Below are 19296 nucleotides of genomic sequence, written 5' to 3'. Positions count from 1 at the left end.
TCAGGGAGGCAGGGAGAAGGGGGAGGACGCCAGAGCCCGGCTCCCAGGGTTGCAGAAGGGGCTAGGTCTGTGAGCTTTAGACAGCGGAGAGAGTCTTTGGGACCAGTTTCTGGGGGAGAAGGAGCTAAATGTGCTGTTGGCAGAGGGGCTGGGAGAGTGGGTGGGGAAGGGGACAAGTGGTTCCCTAGGGTCAGGCTTAGTGTGGCTCGGTCTGTGGGGGCAGGAGCGGGGGTTAGAGACACTTGTGCTCCCCACTCCATTCTTCTCACCCTAGACAACCGACAACTATGCTGTGGAAACTGCATGCAAATTAACTCATCAGCTTTCCTGGCCAACACCTCAGACATTCTTCCTAGTGCAGGAAGAGCAGCCCTGTGCCCTTACTGATGCCCCAGTCCCTCCTGAACAATTTAATGGGCAGGAACAGGAGAAGCTAAGGAAATGCCCTTGAAATATGAAAGAGGACTTGGTTCTGCACATGCCTCTTCCCTCACCCCATTTCCACTCTGTCCTCAATTTCCCCCTCCCCACCTCAGAGCCTCCCAGAGAAGCTTCCCTTTTCCAGTTCATTTGGGCAAGAATAACATAACAAAGTTAATGGGAAGGAAGAAAAGAGTAAGAATAGGAACATCTTGAGAAAGTGTCCACAGGCAGCTGTGGGTTGAGCGTTGTCATTTCACCCGCGGCTCCCTCCGTCCACTCCCCAGAAACAGAGCCAGGGACGGAAGCGGCATCCTCATCTTGCTGGTTGGCCGCCACCATAAATGATCTTTCTAGTGCAACCCTGGCTTTGTGCTGAGCTCTGCTCTGAAGCCCAGGGACTGTGCTTCCCCCTTACAGCCCTCGCCGTTAGCTGGGCACCTGGCACTGTCTCTCTCTCTTTTTTTTTTTGGTACCAGGGATCAAACTTGGGTCCCTGTGCTTGCAGGGCAGGCAGCGGAACCACTGAGCTAAATCTCTGGCCCTTGGCACTGTTTCTCTTTGGAAGAGAGGTGTGGGGCCCAGCCTGTGGCCTGATCAAGTGCACGGCCTCGAACAGAGTGACAGTGAGGAAACCTGTACCCTAGCCCTCGTTCACAGGGTGCTCTGGCCATCTGAGCTCACAGTCCCGGCCTGCTGAGCTGTGCTAATCAGAGGAGCCTCAGCCACCACGTGTTGACCGACAGGCTTTTCCCACACACTGCCTCCATCCCATTCAGTAGCTCGTGTTTAAACCCCAGGAGGAAACAGACACCCGGAAAGCCTTGGCTTACCGAGGGCCTTAGAACCAAAAGGTGGCAGAGTCGGAACTCAAATCCATGTTTGGGCTCAAAGCTGGACTCACTTCACCACCGTGTGGCATGGGTGCTCCAGCAGTTACTGCAGAGCTGAAGCTGTTGGAAAACCCCAGGAGCCAGCGGCCAGGGTCTCCCGAGGTCCGACTTCCTTTTCTTCCTCCCCTCACCTGCTGTTCTCTTCACCAGTGTCTCCCACCACTGCACGGCTCTCCTGGGAGCCACCGATGACTGGCATATTGGGACACACATGTCACTCTTGCTTTTGTCTTTTTTCATTATGTGGGCGTGACAAGGAAGAAAAAGCGAGAGAAGGCAAAATGGTGGTAAAATAAAATTCAAAGATGGAGATTTATAAGAAAGTGTAATTTTAACTCAGACTTTCAATATTTGTAGCACAGGCTGAGTTTGGGAGTGGAGCCTACCTGGAGGACAGGAAGCCTGCAGACCTCGGTTCCCTCTTGTCGTCCCTAAGGAGACCCTGGGCAGGACAGCACGGTGGCACCGCCACACTTTCCCTGACTCAAGTAGGATGCTTGTTTTGGGGAACAGACTACATAACTACAGGCCTGATACAGGACAAGCCTTCGTGACAGGGAGTGCGGGGGGAGAGAGAGCGAGTCCCTCTTCCCTGGCTGGTTTAATGTAGGCCCCCTTTGCTCAGGTGGCTGCAGCAGAAGGGGAACTGAAGGGTTTCTGCTTCTCCCATAGCGTTTTCCTCTCTCTCGTAGTCCAGCTCCCTAACACCAAGGCAGCCTCACGGCCAAGTTCTACAAGGAACTTGTCTCCATTTCCTCTCTCTCCTCCCCACTCACAGCCGCTGAAGTTCTAGGACTCAGCTCTTGGGGGTGAGAAATTTAGGGAGAAGGATCAAGAAGCTTTTCAAGGGTTTTCTAGCCCCTCATTCACTTGATTCATGAGGCTTTCTGTCCCCTTCTTTCCAAACATAATTTGTATGTTCACAACTCCCCTGTGGAACTTATCACTGTTATTACACCTGATTTCAGACACTTCAGAGAAAAGCAGCAAATAAAATAAATTGAGTTGTGGATCCTACTGTGGACAAGCATGTAAGGAAGCCCAGCAGCTGCAGGCTGGTACTCGAGCAGGGTCCTCTGAGCTGAGCTGCTCGGCACTGGGTCTGCAGGAGGAGGGGGAGACTATAGGAAACCCTTGCCTGGCTGAAAGAGGAACCCAGACATAGGTTTGGTTTCCCTCTTCATCCTACTCAGCTTGTATCACAAATCAGTTTCATTCTTAATTCAGTTCTTCCATGGGGTCAGCAGTTCCCAGTTCCCCTGTGCCAGGCCTCCTAGTCAAATGACCAAGCTAGTCCATCCAGTGGAGGCAGTATCTCTGTAGGGAAGGGCAGCCCAATCCCGCCAGTAACCCCCCACTCCTTTTTTGCAGTATGGGGATGGAACCCAGGTCCTCACCGTGCTGGACAACTGCTCTACCACTGAGCCCTGCTTGGCCCCAGCCCAAGGCAGCTCAATCTTGAGAGACTGAGAGTTTAATTCCACACATCCTCTGCAGGGCTGGGGTAAATTTCACTTCTCCTATGGCATGGACAGGTGGCCTTGGCCTCCACATCCCCAGAACTAGAGTTGGGCAGCTGAAATTTCACCCTCAGATTGAAAGTGTGGAATGGGACATACGAGAAAACCTGCTCTCCCCAGCCCCCATGGATTTAGAAGCCTGTGTGTGCCTCTGTCCATCAGCCACAGGCCCGCGAGGCAGGCAGTGTCTGGCAAGCGAGCGGGTTGCCTGTGCGACCCTTCTCTCTCTCCTTATTCCTGCTATCGGGGTCACCTTTCCTCAAAAGTGGTGGGGGGCTAAGTAAGGAGAGAGGGTAGGGGCAGAGCAGAGTGGTAGGGGTCAGGCACCAGCAAGAGCAATGAGTTTGTGTTTGTGGGTTTTTTTTTTTTTTGATTGAGGTAAATAAAAAAGCTTTATCCTGCAAACACTTGGAGATAAGAGTCTGTCCGCCCCCACCAAGTTCCCGACGAGTCTTCCTTCACATCAAGCTCTTCCGGTACTGACTGTGCTGGGTGGTCTGTCTGAGGTGGGAGTCCGATGTCTGCAGGTCCATCTGTCTGTACAGGTCCCTCAGCTCCCTGACTTCCTGCAGCACCCGCTTTGCCTGGCTCCAGTTCGATGAGGCCTCTCCCAGCAGCCGCTCTGTCTCCAGCAGCAGCTGCTCTGACTCAGACTCAGGAGGAGACCGAGGGGGGTCCTTGGCCTTCCGCTTGCCATCTCCCAGTCCCTGAACCTCTGCCAGCAGCTCCTGAGTCTTCTCCAGTTTCTTTGCTACCAGGTCCTGGATGCGGGACAGCTGCCCTGGGTGGGGTGGGCCGGGGGCTGGAGACTCCTCAGCCCGCAGCTGGAGGATGCGGGCAGGGGCCGTGTCCCGCTGAGACAGGATCTCCTCCAGGGAGGCACAGCGGCCTTTCTCTGTGGGCGTCAACTTCTTGGGGGCCTGGGGGGTGTAGGTGGCCCCCTTGTTGGGCTTTTCCCAAGGCCGGGGAAGGCTGCTGGCCCGCTCTGAGGAAGGCTGGATGCGGTCCGAGTCTGCTCTCCGCCGACAGCCTGCCAGCTGGGCCACAGATTTGTCCAGGTCCACCCGGAAGCTCTCCGCACAGGAAGTAGACTCCTCAGGGGAAGGGTCCTCTTCTTGGATCAGGTCCAAGGTCAGCATCCCATCCGAGGTAGAGGTGGAAGCCTGGGAAGGACAGGGTGGGAATGAAGGGGGTGAACTCACCAGTAGACACTTCAGGAGCAACGGCCTAAAGGGAGATGCAGGTTGTGGTCATTTTCCTGCTCGGTCTGCCTTCTCTAAACACTCTTGACTGGGCCCTTCTATGTTGTTTACTGGTTTTTATTCCTTTGATGGTGACTTAAACCTCTCCTTTTTTTCTTTTTCTTTTTTTTTGAGATGGGGTCTGGCTATGTAGTTCAGGCTGGCCTTCAAGTCATTATGCAGCCCAGGCTGGCTTCAAACTCAAGATGATCCTCCTGCCTCAGCCTTCTCAGTGCAGGGATTACAGGTGTGTGTCACCATGCCCTGGCTCTCCTCCCCTTCTTTCTTTCCATTTTTCTATGATTTAATTTCTCCCGCTTGTTTCCCATACTCTCCCCCTGGCTGCAAACTTCCTGAGGAGCATCCATTTCCTCTGTATGGGGACTGAAGTCTCCTGTAGGACCTGGCACACTCAGGGTGCGCCACACAGCACAGGTGCTGTCCCGCCATCTGCTTCCTCGGCCCCCTCTGCTATGTGAACCCCTTGCCTTATTCTAAACATCCAGAATAGTCCAATTCACGGTGGTGAACCTGTGGCACACGTGCTGCGGCTGGCTGTTATCACTGAAAGCGCTAATGAAAAAGGGGCTCGCTATTCTGTATGTAGTTATTGGCTACAATCACGCCTCACAGCAACCGCTCAGGCTTGGCGCGCGCACTGCCCCATTGCAGCTCAGGCCCCAGCTCAGACTCTGTCCACCGCAGGGCCTACTTCTTTCCTTGGCACCTCTGGGACTCTCCCTGGAGAGCTCAGATGAGCGCCAGAGACACTTACTTTGGATCAAAGTTGACTGTGGACTGGTGCTTAGCGCTTAGTGCTGCCGCCTGTCAGGACAGCCGCTACCACAAAACAGTGGCTCCTGTCGTCTTGTACAGATTCTTCTTTTCACTTTCCCTGGGGTGTATCTCATTTTCCCCACTAAAATTTCTGATGGCAGTGACAAGAGAGCTCATGGTAGTGCTGAATAAATATTTTTGCTCTACAGAAATCTAATAAAAATGCAGACTGGGTGGTGGGGACCTCCTCAGCCTCTGATCTTGGTCCAAGAGGCCCCCACAAAGGCCCCTCATAAGGACTGACACAGAATGGGCCCCTGTCAGTGTCTGCTTTCTTGTAGTCCTACGTACCACAGCCATGAGGTGTCCCCGAGTTGGGGGGCGGCGGGAGTGCTGGATTTTTGCCCTGTCTCTTGTGGGGTGTGCGAGATAGCTGTCCTCCTCAACGGTGACCTGAAGAGATGCACTGTATGTCATGGATGCTGTCGAGGGCCCTGTCCCAACCCAGCATCCCCCAAGGCCTGGACAGGGAAATACAGCCAGCCCATGAACTGCTTTTCTGCCAACGCCACGGGAAAGGATTTCCTGCACATGAAGGCCCCAGCTGGCTTGTGTGTCATGAGGTGAGGGAGGAGGACACGGCAGAAGACTTGAAGGTGGAAGAAGAGGGCTTTCAGGAGGGGGAAGAAGTAGATCTGATGGGGGAGCAAATAATAGGCCCCCTAAACTACCCCTCTTTGTTAAGTTGCAGTTGCTTCCTCTGCCCCACTGCCCCCCTCCCCCCAAGTCCTCTGACCTCATCCAAGATGCGGTTCTTTGCTCGGGTGATGGCGGAGTTGAGGGCGTTGATCCACGACTCCTTCTCTTCTGGACTCACTGCCAGGAAGATCAGGTTGGGTGCCTGTGAGGGGAAGATTCTCGTTTCAGCCAGGGTTTTAGAGCTGTTGGCTCACCTTGATAGTGAAGAAATAAGAAATTATAATCTCATTCTCCTAGATCCAGCTCCTGGCAGGAGGCAGATTCATCTACAACTGAAGGGAACTCAGTCTCTATTTCTGCAAAATGCCATAGTTCAGAGCTTGTTTTAGAAATGACCAAGCAAGAGCTAAGAAGGGCACTGGATATTAGAGGAGGTTTGATAAAGGACAGGTATTAAGGATCTTTAAATGTTTGAGGAAACAGGATGTGACAGGAACGGCTTCCCCAGGTTCTCTCAGACAAAAGGAGTCAGACTCAGAAGTTTAATCACCTACCAGGGCACAGATAGTGACTTTTCTCCCAAGAGATATACTGTGCACACAGGGGTGTGTGTGTGACAGACAGAGAGAGAGAGAGAGAGAGAGAGAGAGAGAGAGAGAGAGAGAGAGAGAGAGAGAGAGAGAGACAGACGGGGGGGGGAGAGGGAGAGAGAGAGGGAGAGAGAAAGAGAGATAGATCTGGAAGGAGAAGAGAGACAGTGAAGGCCTGTCCTGCCTGGAAGGAAGGAAATGGCCACAATAGTCATTGGTTAAATAACAAAAGCCAACAGGACAGCAAGCAATTTGGGGCCTCTGAGACAAGAGTGCTGAGGGAAGAACCTGGAGGGGACGCTTCCCAGGCCCCTCTGACTGCCATATTCCCATGGCCAGGGTGGCAGGAAAAACCTACCGTGTTACCCGGCTGCTTGGAGTGGGTAAGAGTAAACTTGCTATGATTTTTCTTGCTTCTGCTCTTGGATTTTCGGAGCTCTTCACACTTCTCATAGTCACTCAGGTCAAACACTTCTTGAATATTTTTCTCATCTTTCACCTAGGGGAGGTTTAGGGGTGAGGTAAGGAAGATAAAATTAGTTAGCCCCTCCTCCCCTAATGTTAGTTTAGAAGTCTCCGGAACCAGCAGCAGCCTGAGGGAGGGATGACAGGAAAGGGCCATCCTGCCCGAGGCCTACAGAGGACTGAGAGCGGGGTGTGGGGCTGGGGAGCCTCCTAGTCCTGAGTCCTTAGGTGGATTTCTGTTTAAACCCCTTGCTCAATTCTCCTCAACCAACCCACCATCTACAGAGCCCCTCTTTACCCATGATCCCTACTCTGTTCCTCAAGGACAAGACTCACAAGTCCTTACAATCCTCATGTCCTGAAAAGGGCATGGAGAACAGGGAAATCCAATCATTCCCAACCAAGGAGGATCTGAGTGCTGCTTGATGATCCAGATGAAGCTGGTCAGTCTGCAGGGAATGAAAGGCTGTCTCCGGCCTCACTGGTTTTGTTCACTCCCTGTACTCTCCTCTGATTCCAGTACGGTATTTACTACTGTAAAGAGACTCATCCAGGCAGAGCAGCTAGCACTTATCTGGTAAAAACTTAAAAAATATGTAAAAGTAGCCCCAGGTTTTCCTTGGGGAATCTACCCTCCCGGACTGGAACTGTTTTCCAAAGGAGCCCTGGCTTCCCAAGCCCTGGGCACAGGAAGCATGCATGTGTGTGTGCGCGTGTGTCCCCTCGTCTTTCCTCGGGGATCTTATCAACCTCGAAGTGGGGAAGTAGCCTCTTCCTTTCCACAGCCCACTTAAAGTCTTGTGTCTGCCTATCCTTCTAAACTGTTGTTGGACCCAGGGGGCTGAAGACAGGACAGATGATCACGGCTTCTGTGAGGTGAGTGACAACCCATCGTCTACCTCTGCTGTTTGTTTAGGGAAGGCTTTGTTCCCTGGCTTCGGACTGGGAAGCAACCAGAGGCTCTGAAGGATCACGGATGCAAGTGGGACAAGGTGCTACAAGGGCCATCCAAGAACAATTCCCAGAAACCCAGAGCCAGGATGTAGGAGGATGCATCATCCCCCCTCTCCCACCTCTCCTGGGGTTAGACTATCAGCAGAGGCCAGGAGCCTCGGAGAGGAAAGTGCTGGGTGTGTGTGTGTGTGTGTGTGTGTGTGTGTGTGTGTGTGTAGCCAGGGGAAGAGAGCAACGTGTTCCATTTTCCTGAGGGACTGGGAAGGGAAGGGAAGGGAGTTACTCTGGCTTGGACATGGCTGATAAGGAGCTCTGGGACAGAGACACTGACAGAGCCCAACCCTTGGAACTGCAGGGGTAGAAGACAGGGCGAGACAACAGGACAGCTCCAGGGCCCCGAAAGGATGGGCACCCCCGAGGAGCCCTGCTCTCCTCTGTATTCTGTTCCCTACAATCTAATTCCCAGTCTCATTTATAATCACTCAGCTCTCGAATTCTCCCTTCTTTCTCCTGATTCTTCATGGCCCAACAGAGATAATGCCTGTGCTTGCTAAAAGCTGCCCGGAACCCAGCTTCCTCTGCCCTGGGGTCTCCCTGGGATCCAGCTTCTGCTGCTATCTGTCAGTGCCGAGAAAAGGTGCCCCAGTCCTCTCTGGAAAAGGGTGGCCTTTGGCCCAGGAATCAGAAAAATGTTTTATGATAAACACAGGGAAGGAATTCTACGGTGGAGGTAGCTGTAGATTTCATCGCTCCAAGTAGAAGTAGCGACGACAAGATTGGTGTAAACTGTGAGAGTGAGGATATGGATATTTTGTATTTGCACTAACATGTCAATTACAAATATTACATTATACTTTTAAAAAATCTTAAAATCTTGAATCGATTGGTTCTGGAGCTTTTGGGAAATGGGCAGAGTAAAGCCTGGAGTCCTCTGTCAGTGTCACCCTTAAGGTAGGCTTGCTGCGGCAGGAAAGCTGGCAGGAAGGGACAGTAACTCAGTATACTATTCCTTCTTTTCCAATGCCTTTCCCGGCAGGGGGCAGCGGGCCCCAGGCCAGTCAGATGCTCCTGACTCACAGGACACCAGGCTGAGGTCACCCCATCCTTCCCTAGCTCTGGACGAGTGGCTCTTCCACTCACAAGGCGCAATCCAGTTCTTTTGACCTGAGACTCTGCTCTTTGGACAAATACAAACAAGAGAAAAAATGTCCTGTTTCTTTTACCCTTTCACTGTTCTCTAGTTTCCTCTTTGACGTGTAGGAAATTCTCCCTGATTGCTCACACAAGTTTCCTGCCATTATGAAGTCTGGGAAAGCAGAAGGTACACTTTGACACTTGCTCTTTTTTTTTTTAAACTACAAAGCCAGAAAACTGGTGAGAACTTTCTGCAGAACTTGTGACTGAACGGAGGTGACCCTTACTATTCAATCACCCGGGCAGGCTTCTCTCACCTCACCCCTCAGGATTTCCCTCAGCAGGTTCCTGACTTGTGGTAGGAACAGCTAGGTTTAGATACCCTGCAGGGGGGTCGATTTAGCCCTGGCACAGCCTGGCTCTTCCCTAGTTGCCTTGGCCCGTTCTGTTTTCAGATGAGTGTGTCCTCTTGGGCTGCAGTCGGTTTCAATACCATAAAAGGATTTATTTACCTAAATATAATCTACTGAATAGACTGTCTACTGCCAAAAGCAGAAGTGGTTAGCACTCAGGCAGGACTTTCAGTTAGCCCTGGGCAAGGGAACACAGACAGGGAGGAGAGGCCATCCCAGAGAGAACACAAGGCACAGTTACAAAGTCAAAAGTGGCCTGTGACTTTCGTGTTTAACTACAGAGCCACAGCGATGCAGGGACATCAGCGGCTTGTAACTCCATTTTCTCCCCTCTGATATAAATACGGGTGGGTGGGAAGGAGTTAGAATATGAGGACCTTATCTATTTTTTTTTTTTTTAAGTGGAGTGGAACAGAGAGCATACTAGTTAGGGACATTGGCTTCCACAGAAATAACTGTTTGGCACTCACAGATATTCTACCAAGGTCACAAGACTGAGCCTGGGCTGTGTGCTACTGGCAGGACCAGCACCTCGGGCCACAGACAGGAAAGGAGAGGCTGGCTGGGGTGCGGTGGGGATGCAGGAAAGGGTGAGGGAAGAGCTGAACAGCTGTTTTAGCAGCAACAACAAAAGACAAAAATCCTGTATTTCAGGATGCCAGGATAGGGTAGGAGACAGCAGGGGACACTTGGGACTTCTGGGACATGTTGGGAGATGACTATCATTGTTGTCATAGAGGTATTTGCAAAGAAAAAACATGAAATAAGAAAGCAAACTCAACTTCTAATTCTCGCCCATGTTCTCTCACGGAAGAGCGACCTTGCTCCGCGGAGTAGGATGGGGTGCGGACTCAAAATTGATTTAAAGGGAGACCTGCTGTAGACGTCCCCCGTGGAGACAAAGTGGGGAACGCAGGAAACAGGAATAATTGGCGGCAAAGGGCGCCTACCTCCTTCTCAGAGATGTAGAGCTGGTCTCCTTTCAGCACTACATAGCGGTTTTTCCAAATCTCCCTGAAAATCCCCTTCCCGCAGAATTTCCGGACCCAGCCGACCTTCTCTGGCGGTGCGGACTGATGGTTTCCGTCCTGCAGCCCCTGTGCCGGGGGCGAGGGGACAACCAGACAGTGAGGTGGTTACAGATCGCTCTACCCGTCCCCCCCCCATCCCGCGGCGCCCCGTGGCCGGGAAGCCCAGGTGGCCCCCACTCCGCGGGAGGCTGGCGCTCGCAGCAGCTCCGCGCGCTCCCTCGCGACCCCAAGTCCCCGAAGCCGAGGGGGACAGGGCCGGTGGGCTCGGAGCGCGGCCGGCGCCCACGGCGCTCCGGCCTCTCCCGCACGCCGGGCCGACGGCGTGGATTTTATTTTATTTCTCATTGTCTCCTCGCGCCGCCGCCGAAAAGCGCGGTGCGGGCTGCCGCGCAGAGCCCGGGCCGGGCGAGGCTGAGCCAAGTTCAAGCCCCCGGCGCGAGTAAACAAACAAAAGCCCGGGCGCGGGGCGGCCGCGGGGACGGGGCCGGGCCGGGCCGGGGTCACGGCGCTCGAGTCGGCGGCGGCCGGGCACTCACCCTCTTGGAGGGGTTGTTCTTCTTCATGGCTCCGGCGGGCGCGGGCGCAGGGCGGCCCCGCGTGGGGGCCGAGGCCGGGTCCCGGGCTCCTTCCCCGCGGGAGGGCGGCGGAGATGCCCCGGCACCGCCGCCGCTCCGCCCTCCTCCGCCCGGACGCTCCCCCTCTTTGTAGCTCGGGTTACACTAGGGCCGGCCTCCCTCGCACTCGCTCGCACACACGCCCGCCCGCTCCCCGCCCCTCGGCGCCCTCCGTCCCGGCGCCCACGCCGCCCGGGCCCCGCGCGCGCCCCCGCCGCCCGCCCGCTCCCCGGCGGCCCGCGCCCAACGGCTCCATCGCGGGCCGCTGACGTTGCGAGTTCGGCAGGAGAAGGGCGAATCGCAGAGCCGCCGCCGGTGCGCCCGCCGCCCCCCCGCCTTTGTTTCTGACTCGCGGAGGGTGGGGAGACGGACCGGCGCCCCGCCGCGACCCCGGCCCGGACCCGACGGCCCAGGAGAGGATAACCGGACCCGCCAAGCGGATAACCGGGAGCGATCGGGGAGGACCGGAAACAACCGGGATCGAGACCATCTCCCACCCAAACCCGAAACAAAAACCGTGGCGCGAGCCGGAAGGGCGCGTCGCCGAGCGCGGGCACCGCGAGTTCACGATCCCTGCCTGGGTGATGGAGGAGCCTGGGCAGGTCAGATGTTGGGGAAAAGTTTCGTGCTTCCAAGAGTGTGCTGTTGGGGATGGAGTGGGAGAGAAGTTACTGTCCCCTCTGTCCCTTCCAGTTTACAAAGCCTCAGGCCTTGAGCCGCAGGAGAACAACCCTAAGTGTCAGGTGGATGTTAGGATCTCCATTTCACTGGGAGACAAGCGAGACTGGGAAAGGCTGAGAGGTTTCAGACGCGCCCCTTTCCTGTATTAGAGCTGGCAGGAGAACCGTCTCCAAAGCGATGATCCATTATGCCAGCCGGCTTGAAGTAGAAGCTGCAGGCGAGGCTTAAACTTCCCAAGCATCTTTCCTCGCTGCCCTGCCCTGTGAACATCCCATTCTGTCTGCACACCGGAGTCCAGGGGCTGGAAGAGCGGGGCGCCCAGAGCATGCCCGCCCTGGGGAGCCTCTGTCGATCCGATCCCTCTGGCCCAGATCCGCCCCAGAGCTCACAGGACGCATCTCACCTGGGTGGCGGGGGGGAGGAGTCCGGGAAGCCCATTCTGAGTAATGGGTTCATTGCCCCTCAGTGGCCTCGGTCAAATCACTGAAGCTCTTTAAGCTTCCGTCCTCCACATAATAAATGGTGAGAGATGAGCTGCCATTTCCATCAACAAGGAAAGTCAGGGTGATATATGAGATGATCTGTGAAAATTCTTTGATGTTAAGAGTATTGTCCTGCAGAGCTTATGAGAGAATAACAAGCTAATAAGCACATCCATTGGTTGACTTACTGTGGGCACCCAATAATCACAAATGAATAGAAACCCCAGTTACGGAGGAGCAGGAGAAAAGGAAAACCTTTTTCTGGAGTTGTCTCAGGTGGAAGTGTGGGCTAAGTTTGTGGTTTCCAAGGGTGGAGGGTGTTTGGGCTTTTTCTGCTATCTGTCAGGCACACCTTCCTAATCCAATAGTACTCGACTCAACCTCTTTCCACCACCCATCCGAATTAATTCCTCTACTTGAGACTAATTCGAAACTTCATCCTTTCAAAATACTGTCATTTCTTTAAATCTTTAGTGCCACCTTGTGAAGCTTATAGAAAAAGTATTAATATTCCCACTTGGGAAATGAAACGGGGCATGGCAAATCAACTCGTCCAAATTTACACAAGTTACTGGCTTAGTGGATTAGAATCCAGGCTCTCTGATTCCAGTTTAGACTTTTTACACATACACAGACACACACACACACACACACACACACAGCACATTTCCCAGACCATCTCCTCTCCTACTCACCGTCTCTATTTCTTACCTTCCTATTTAAAAGGTCATGAAAAAGAATGAGAAAAATCAAGGATATTTTCATAAATAAGTAATCAAAACATACCAATGTGAGAACTAGGTAGGAATGGTTTTGGATTTAACACTTAAATGGGGTTGGGGCTGTGCCTCAGGGGTAGAGCACTTGCCTAGTGTGTGTGAAAGCGTGGGTTGATCCCCAGCACTGCGAAGGAAAACAAAAGAGTATAGTCTAAGTAGATTTGGCTTAGGGGAAAGAAGTAACCCCTGACTGGCCCCACCTTCCTCCTTTCCTGGTAGCTTTTACTTATTGAACCAATATGGGAGTCTCCCGTGTGCACAGTACTCAGCTCCCTGTGCAATACATGACAGGAGCTGGCGCTTTGGGAAACATCAGGCAGAGGACCCATAAAAAATAACCCGCCCAAGTAATTTTCAGATTCTAGAGCAGATGCATGTGGGCTGAGGAACCTTCTCTGCCTGTCTGCTCCTTAAGATGTTACATAAATCTCTGGCTGGCTCTCTCCCGATATTAACCTGCACCATGCACTGCTTGGCCCTGCTGCCCTCCCCTGCCTCCCTTTCCCTTTCTCCCGTTGTCCCGCACCTCAGCCCCTGTACTTGCCGCACTTTTCCCCTGGCCTCTTCTCAGAGCTGATTTTTCTCTCACCAGGTGAACCTCAAGGCACCTGAATTTGAATCTATGTGAGACTGTTTTTCCAAGGACCGATCTTAAGTGAGAAATCAGAACAAGCACTTCTGGGTTTCTTTACACATTTTTCTAGCACTATCTTCCCTGTAAGCTTGACACCACCACACACCCAAACCACAAAAGTAACTCTGAAGCTTCTTCCTGGCTTCAGGGGAGAGGAGATACTGAGGGACTCATGATGGGGTCAATCCCCTAACGACATCCACGCATAAGATGCCACTGCGCCATTGGTTTCATTCTTCAACTGCATATTCTATAAGAAACTCCACTTATGGGAAAAAGAAGGAAGTTACTGGAGGTAAAAACTTGTTAACTGCTGCTGCCAGTTTACTGGGCAGAACTGTTACACAAACAGTTAAGAAGAAATATCCTTGGCCTTTGTGAATGAGACATAGAGGTCTTATCTGGGGCGTTTCAACCTATGGGGAAGAGGGTTAGTAAAATGATACAAGACATTCTTTTTTTTTTGAGACAGGGTCTTGTTGTGTCGTTCAGGCTGGCCTTGAACTCACTATGTAGCCCAAGCTGGCCTCAAATTCAGAGATCCTCCTGCCTCAGCCTCCCAAGTGCTAGGATTACAGGTGTGTGCCACCAAGTCCAGCTTTAAATTTGTTTTTTAAAGGAAAAAAATGAAGGGCCAATAATAATGGAATCAGCTCTGTAAATCATATGTAAAAATACAAGTCTGATTCTTACTAAAGAAATGGCAAGTTTTGAGTGGATTTCTTGATACTGTTAGTTGAGTAGGCACAATGGAAGCAAATAACATAAGAAAAGTCTCTGTTTTTATTCTTTTTATTCCAGAATTATTTTATCAAGAGGAATGTGAGCACATGTAATCCACTTGAAGGAAGGTGGTTTCCTTTTTTTGTTTTTGGTACCAGGGCTCAAACTCGAGACCTTGCGCTTTCAAGGCAGGCGGTGGAACCACTGAGCTAAATCCCTGGCCCTGGTTTCCATTTTTTAAAAAAGACTATATAATAATTGTAAAATGCTGCATTTATACAATGTTGCCACCTGAAGTACAAACTGTCTCAAAAACTTAGAAAAAACCCCGAAGGATTAAAAATAATTACCCAAAGGGACCACAACAATGGGAAAGAAAATAGAAAAGAACTTAGATCTTAGCTGCAATATGGGCGGAAGCTTAAGGCTTCATATGAATGTGTTTGTGAGAGCTGGGGGAAGTGCAGAAAAGGGAGACAGAATAGCCTCTCGGCTCTTCCCTCATTCTTAGACTGCTGATCAGGGCAGTGGGAGGGTCAGGAGAAATCATTTACTTTGTATTATTATTCTGTACCCCCAATTTGGAGGCAGGAATCATTTCATTTACTACTAGTAGTCAAATTATATCAAATGATTACTATGCATCCATGTTCTAAGCACTTCACATGTATTTCATTTAATCCTTAAAATCCCATTTTATAGATGAGGAAGCTGAGCCACAAAGAGACTAATATTGCCAATGTCACATAGATATGACAGATTGACCCCAGGCTGGCTGTTGCTAGACAATGTCAACATATAAGAAAAGTTACAGAGACATGCATGCGCCCTTCCAGTGAACCAAGGAGGGATTGTGCTGTGGTACTGCTGATGATTTGATTGTGCTGTGGTACTGTTGCTATGATGATTTGAAGATGCCCTAATTCCCCGGCCATCACTTTCTGTTGCCTCTGAGAATGGCATAACTGGCAGCAGAATTGATGATTTGCCTTGGCACTCTTTAAATATACTCTGGGTGGAAGCAGTGCCTTCATGTGCTTGGTGTAGTCATCTCAGATCTCACCTCATGGATTCCCATCTGCGAACCCTGAAGAAATAAAATCAAACCACCCCAGTCTATTCACAGAATGCATTTTTATTGTAGTCATAACATGGTTTCTTAGTGCCACAGAAATTGCAGTGTAGGGACAAACAATTTTTGGATGGCTCTCTAAAGAAACAAGGTGAGTTCTCAGGAACACACTGTGCAGGAATGTGGTTAATGGAAAGAAAGGGCTCCAGGGAAGAGGGCACGGAGGAGAGTGGCATGATTACTTTTTTAGACCCCTCTTGGCTCTGATAACCCCCTTCCCAAGTAAGATCCCCACAGAATCCATCAGCAGCTGAAGTGACTATGCTGTCAGAAACACAAAGAAATAACTATTTACTTGATAAAATACAAGAGGAGCGGGTTGCAATGGCTCAGACTTATGCTCATCTCATCTCTGGGAGCCATGGTCTGTGCCAACAGTTCAGGAGCCAGCGGCCTGCCTGGAGATGAGTTACAGCCACAGGCACAAGCCCCTGTCCAGCCCCTGTGGTCACTGGGGAAGGCCTGGGGGGAGGGTCCAGGAAGGGCCACGATCCCAGTCTCCATCACCCGCTCATCTTCGACTTGCTGACCTCGATATGGCTTGCGAACTCTCCTTGCTTCGGCTGTGCAGTCCCGAGGCCAGCACTTCCTCGAGGAAACTGACAAGGAGATTTAAGGTTACTTAAAGGAAAAGCATCACCTAATAGAATCTCGTGTTCCTGACATTCAAGGACATAAGATACGGTGAATGGTATGCGGGAAGCAAGGGTCTGACAGTTGGGTGGCGAAGTGTCCCTTGAGCACTAACACCTCCAGACTGGGACAGCCCCTTTGTGCTCTTCCCCAGGGTCCTGTGCTTTCTAGGTTCATCTTGTAAGATTTGTTAGGATTCATTTTTAAGTTTAAAATTTCTAGTTAGGAGCCCAGGATTTTTAAGGGCAAGGCTTCTATACTGACTCAAGGCCATGTTACACCAGTGCCTTTTATCTGTGCTCTAGAAATTGCCTGGGAACCTGCATGTGCATTGTGCCTGGAGTCTCTTCCTTATCTATTCAGTAAAGTGGGCCAGGATGACTTCCAAAACAGTTTCTATCCTGTTGCATATTCTCGTCTCTTCTTTAAAAATCTTTCCTTTGCTTACAGAAAACTGTACATAAAGTTCAAAAGCCACTCATACTGTGGCCTGATAATAACTAAAACATTGTTATTTACTTTGTTCTGAGAACTGCTTTACATACCTGTACATGCATATATATGGATGTAGCCCTATGACTTCCATGCTTCTTATCCTCACTTTAAAAAAATGAAACAGGAGCCGGGGATTTAGCTCAGTGGTTCTGCTGCCTGCCTCGCAAGCGCAAGGACCCAAGTTTGATCCCCGGTGCCAAAAAAAAAAAGAAACAAAGCTACTATATTTTCCCGAAAATAAGACCAGTCTTATATTAATTTTTGCACCAAAAGACACAATAGGGCTTATTTTCAGAGGATGTCTTTTTTTTTTTTTTTTTGGTACTGGGGATCAAACTCAGGTCCTTGCACTTGCACAGCAAGCGGTGAAACCACTGAGCTAAATCCCCAGCCCTAGAGGATGTCTTACTGTTTCATGTACAACAATCTACATTTATTCAAATACAGTCATGACATCTTCTGAACATTATCGTAACTCTCCAAACCCTGACTTCTGGCTTGAATTTCTTGCGGCTCCATTTCTAATAGAACCACTGGCCCCAGTCTCGCCTTAAATGAGCACTTCTTATCCCTGTAGCCTGCTCTATTGCATTGGCAACACAGCTATCAGCGATTTTATCCCAGGAATTCTTCACCCAAGTCATGACCCATTCATTGCAAGCTGGGCCTCATAAAGTTTCCATTAAATCAAGCATTAATTGAAGACAAAAATGATGACAGTTATTTGTGGAATGACAGTTCATATAAAAGTGGGCAGAAATTGCAGGCAGCAAAATTCAGAAAATTATTTCACATGACTATATTAAGTACATCCATTACAACACACGACGTATTGAATTACAAACATTTGTGTTAGATACAACCACGTCCATTTGTTATCAAGCGTGCACGTTATTTGTGCGTTGTGTCTGTCCTCCGACTGGTCACTCAGCAGTAAGTCTTGAGTTCATCTGCTTACGTAGGTGTTTATCTCTTTATCTAAAGGTGCCTGCTTAGGTATTTATAAATAATTATAATTTGTATTATCATTTAAATGTTAATGTCAATAATATTATTTATATTGAATGATATATTAATATTATTTTATAATTCAGTATGTCCCTCATGTGTTACCTCAGACATACTAAACATGTCCATCTGGCAGATGATCTTAACTGGGCTTATTTTCCAGTTAGGACTTAATGTTGGGAGAAATATGGAATAGAGAAGTTAAGCACCTGCCAAGGTCACAGTAGCTAGTGAGTGGCTTAGCTGGGATTCAAACCCAGGCTCTAGAGTCTGTGCCTTCAGCACCACACAGTGCTCGCTGCTCTCCCTTGTTGGGCTCCCTGTCACACAGAGCAGCCATGTGCCATGCGTGCCCGGCCACTCACTGCTCTTTACACACCCATGAGCTTCCATATTCGTGTGCTTTTGCTCCTACTGTGTCCCATGTCTGAGATGTACGGCTACTCCTCTCTGCTGAAATCTTGTTTATATTTAAGGGAAATATTAAGTCACTTTTCTGCAAAGCTTTCTCAGGCCCCTCCATGCTGTTGTGCACTCCCGTCACTGTTATCACTCTGCCCAATGCTACTTCAGCTCTGGATCATCCACCTCCCTGGATAGACTATTGTTGCCAAATGATACCATGGGCTCCTTAGGCTAGGAGTAAGTTTAGCTCAGCTTGTTTCTCTAGGAGTTAGCAAAGGTACCCAGTAAAGGTATGTGGAATGAATGGGAAACTGGCAAGAGAAACTTCTCTATAACATATAGGTTATTTGGATGGTATTTATAGATATGCTCAGAACACAGGGTTGGATGAATGACTAGGTATCTTATTATTACCATTGTTTTACAGTTTTAGACCTGAAGAGTTGGGGCTTGGAGGATTTAAATTTCAAACTCCTTTGCAAAAGAAAAAAAATGTAAAGTAGAGTGAAAGGAGTAGAAGATAAGTTCATTTGTTCCTCTACGGAAATACAGTTATCTCTGGCCTGGCCAAAACGTTTGGACTGGAAACATTTGGAGGTCAAAAAACAGTGTTAGGGAATGAGGTAGTGCCACTTTCTAGAAACATAGCAGAACAGAACTTTGATTAGTGACTTCTAGTAAGAATGAAACAAATGTGCTGGGAGGCTTTATGGGATTTTATCAGGTGATTTTTGCTTCATTTCCAACTTTGCTATAAAGGAAAAAAAATAACTTTGCTAAAATTATACTTAAGATCCTTCTCTGTATATCAACAAGACCCCACATTCCTGGTTGCAAAGAGAAAACACTACATTTGCCAAGACTAATTTTGTTTCCTAGGGCCATTGTGCTTTGTTTAAAAAAATCTATTTAGGGACTTTGATGAGTCATTGAACAGAATGCTTAAAAATTATAGGCAATGAACACTGGTAGCTATATCCTAAATTTAGTCTATGCTTAATTATAAAACAAAAGAATGATTTCTAAAAGATTTGTTTTAAGTCAGTCTTACTTAAAAAACAAACTCAAGATTCCCTTCTGTGGCATCATAAAGCAATTCAACTCGGTTAAATTCAATTTCACAGTGTTTACTGAGCCTCCACTGTGAACTGGACATTGAACTAGGGTATGAATGAGTATTCGTCAGGATGTCCAGCTAAGGGCACCCAGTCAGCGGCAGATACACAAGCACAACCCAGCAGCAGACATGGTGTGAAGAGAGCGCCTGCAACGGGCAGAGTAGGTTCACACAACTGCTCTTCTCGGACTGTGCTGTCTTCAAGGGTGTTCTTCCCACTCTACTGACCCAAGGAGGGTGGTAGAAAACAGCAGAACCCCAGCCTCTGCTTTAAAAAGTCAACCTCAGAAAGTCTTGAGTTGCACAATGCAAAGCAAATGCCCTTCCCACTGCCTCTGGTGAGGGACTAGAGAGCGACACTTAGAGGGCTGGGCTTCGGCTCAGTGTGGAGCGGGCAGAGCAGGTGAGGGCTCCTAAAAGAAAAGGTGAGCCCAGCGCTTATAGCATTAACAATTT

At 49.9% G+C, this 19296-nt stretch overlaps 2 protein-coding genes and 1 long non-coding RNA gene across 4 annotated transcripts in view; 1 reads left to right on the top strand and 2 right to left on the bottom strand.

Annotated features, from left to right (window-relative positions):
• Positions 1-19296, top strand: part of LOC110351014 (uncharacterized) — an 81884-nt gene that overhangs the window by 57288 nt on the left and 5300 nt on the right. The window lies entirely within an intron of this gene.
• Plekho1 (pleckstrin homology domain containing O1) lies at positions 1622-10962 on the bottom strand. 2 transcript variants are annotated; one of them, XM_004853952.4, is made up of 6 exons: positions 10674-10836; positions 10057-10203; positions 6499-6639; positions 5648-5752; positions 5203-5304; positions 1622-3996 (listed from the first exon to the last, which is right to left on the bottom strand). In XM_004853952.4, the coding sequence occupies exons 1-6, from the start codon at positions 10698-10700 to the stop codon at positions 3292-3294; spliced, it is 1227 nt and encodes a 408-aa protein (XP_004854009.1). In that variant the 5' UTR covers positions 10701-10836; the 3' UTR covers positions 1622-3291. The 2 variants fall into 2 exon arrangements, with proteins under 2 accessions (XP_004854009.1, XP_021121537.1); XM_021265878.2 differs by lacking the exon at positions 5203-5304 and having other exon boundaries at positions 3177-3996; positions 10674-10962.
• Positions 15166-19296, bottom strand: part of Vps45 (vacuolar protein sorting 45 homolog) — a 67083-nt gene continuing 62952 nt past the window's right edge. Inside the window, exon 15 of the mRNA XM_004853951.3 lies at positions 15166-15781. Within this exon, the coding sequence (XP_004854008.1) occupies positions 15694-15781 (88 nt within the window). The 3' untranslated portion in view covers positions 15166-15693. The remainder of the gene's footprint in view (positions 15782-19296) is intronic.

Source organism: Heterocephalus glaber, unplaced genomic scaffold, assembly GCF_053883595.1.
Source record: "Heterocephalus glaber isolate CG9 unplaced genomic scaffold, H.glaber_assembly_v1.0 deba00001442, whole genome shotgun sequence".
Classification (NCBI taxonomy): Eukaryota; Metazoa; Chordata; class Mammalia; order Rodentia; family Bathyergidae; genus Heterocephalus; species Heterocephalus glaber.
The sequence above is the reverse complement of the archived record's forward strand: the minus strand, read 5'-3'. Positions and strand labels throughout refer to the sequence as shown.